The sequence below is a fragment of the Octopus bimaculoides genome, chromosome 4 (assembly GCF_046866305.1).
Source record: "Octopus bimaculoides isolate indiv1 chromosome 4, ASM4686630v1, whole genome shotgun sequence".
NCBI lineage: Eukaryota > Metazoa > Mollusca > Cephalopoda > Octopoda > Octopodidae > Octopus > Octopus bimaculoides.
In genome coordinates, this window is record NC_142931.1 from 95,702,460 (window position 1) to 95,703,751 (window position 1,292).

A 1,292-nucleotide genomic window follows, 5' to 3' on the forward strand; every position below is an offset into this window, starting at 1 on the left:
TGCAGTAGCCTAGTTAATGGAAAAAGCTTATCAGCACATCGGTGTATAAATCTTCTGTAAAAATTGACATTCCCCGTCTTAAAGAAGTTGGAGGTGCGATGCGTTGAATGGCATCGACCTTTGAAGGAAGTGGTCTGATTCCACTGGAATCAATAAAATGTCCGAGAAACTCCAGAGAAGATTGCCCGAAAATACATTTATTCGGATTGACTTTCACGTTATATGAACGGAGTCTCTGGAAAAGCAGTGATAAATGATGGAGATGATTTTCTTCCGTATCGCTAGCGATGAGTATGTCATCAACATAAGCAAAAACAAAATCAAGTCCACGGACGACCTCATCTATGAATCTTTGAAAGGTGCTGGTAGCATTTCGCAAACCGAAACTCATGAACAGGAATTCAAAACAGCCGAAAGGAGTGGTGATGGCTGGCTTAGGAACGTCCTCTGGATTGACCGGTATCTGATGATAGGCCCGTACCAGATCAATCTTAGAGAAAATGGTGCACCCATGCAGGTTTGCCGAGAAATCTTGCAGGTTCCTAATTGGATAGCGATCTGCTATCGTCACGGCATTAAGTCGCCGATAGTCCCCCACCGGGCGAAAATCCGTGTCCCCTTTACGGGCCAAATGAATAGGAGATGCCCATGGGCTGGTGGAGGGGCGAATGAGGCCGAGTTGAAGTATGTGTTCAAACTCGGCCTTGGCCGTCTTAAGACGGTCAGGCGCTAGACGACGTGGGCGCGAAAAAAGCGGGAGGTCCAGTCGTCTTGATGTAATAGAGGGTGGAATGCGCGAGCATTGCCGGTTTGAAAGTAATGTCCACCAGCTCCGGAAAAGACGCTAAGAGTGAATGAAAAGCGTCCCCAGCAGTGGCAATAAAAAATGCTGGGCTAAGAGGGGAATTGGTAGAGCTCCTTGCCGGCGTGGAAAGGGATGTCGAGTCGTCGACATGCCTCCGACGTCGGAGATCTACCAACAACTGGAAATGATTTAAGAAATCCGCACCTAAAATAGGATACGGAATGTCAGCTATGACAAAAACCCATTGGAAGTCTCTACGAAGACCGATGTCTAAACGTAGAGAAAGCTGACCAAAAGTAGGAATCGGGGACGAGTCAACGGCGTGCAAAACAATCGCCGAGCGGCGAGGTTTGTCTGAAGTAAGGCGAAGTGGCCAAATGCTACAACAGGAGCCAGTGTCAACCATGAAGAATTTCTTCGACACCTGGTCTTGAATGAATATTGCACGATTGAAAGTTGGTTTAGTGGAGGAAAGTGACTTGCTCAT

At 47.2% G+C, this 1,292-nt stretch overlaps 1 protein-coding gene across 1 annotated transcript; it reads right to left on the reverse strand.

Annotated features, from left to right (window-relative positions):
• Positions 1–722: 722 nt before the first annotated feature.
• On the reverse strand, positions 723–1,292 carry LOC149136149 (uncharacterized). The gene has a single exon (XM_089350094.1). The coding sequence runs from the start codon at positions 1,290–1,292 to the stop codon at positions 723–725; it is 570 nt and encodes a 189-aa protein (XP_089206220.1).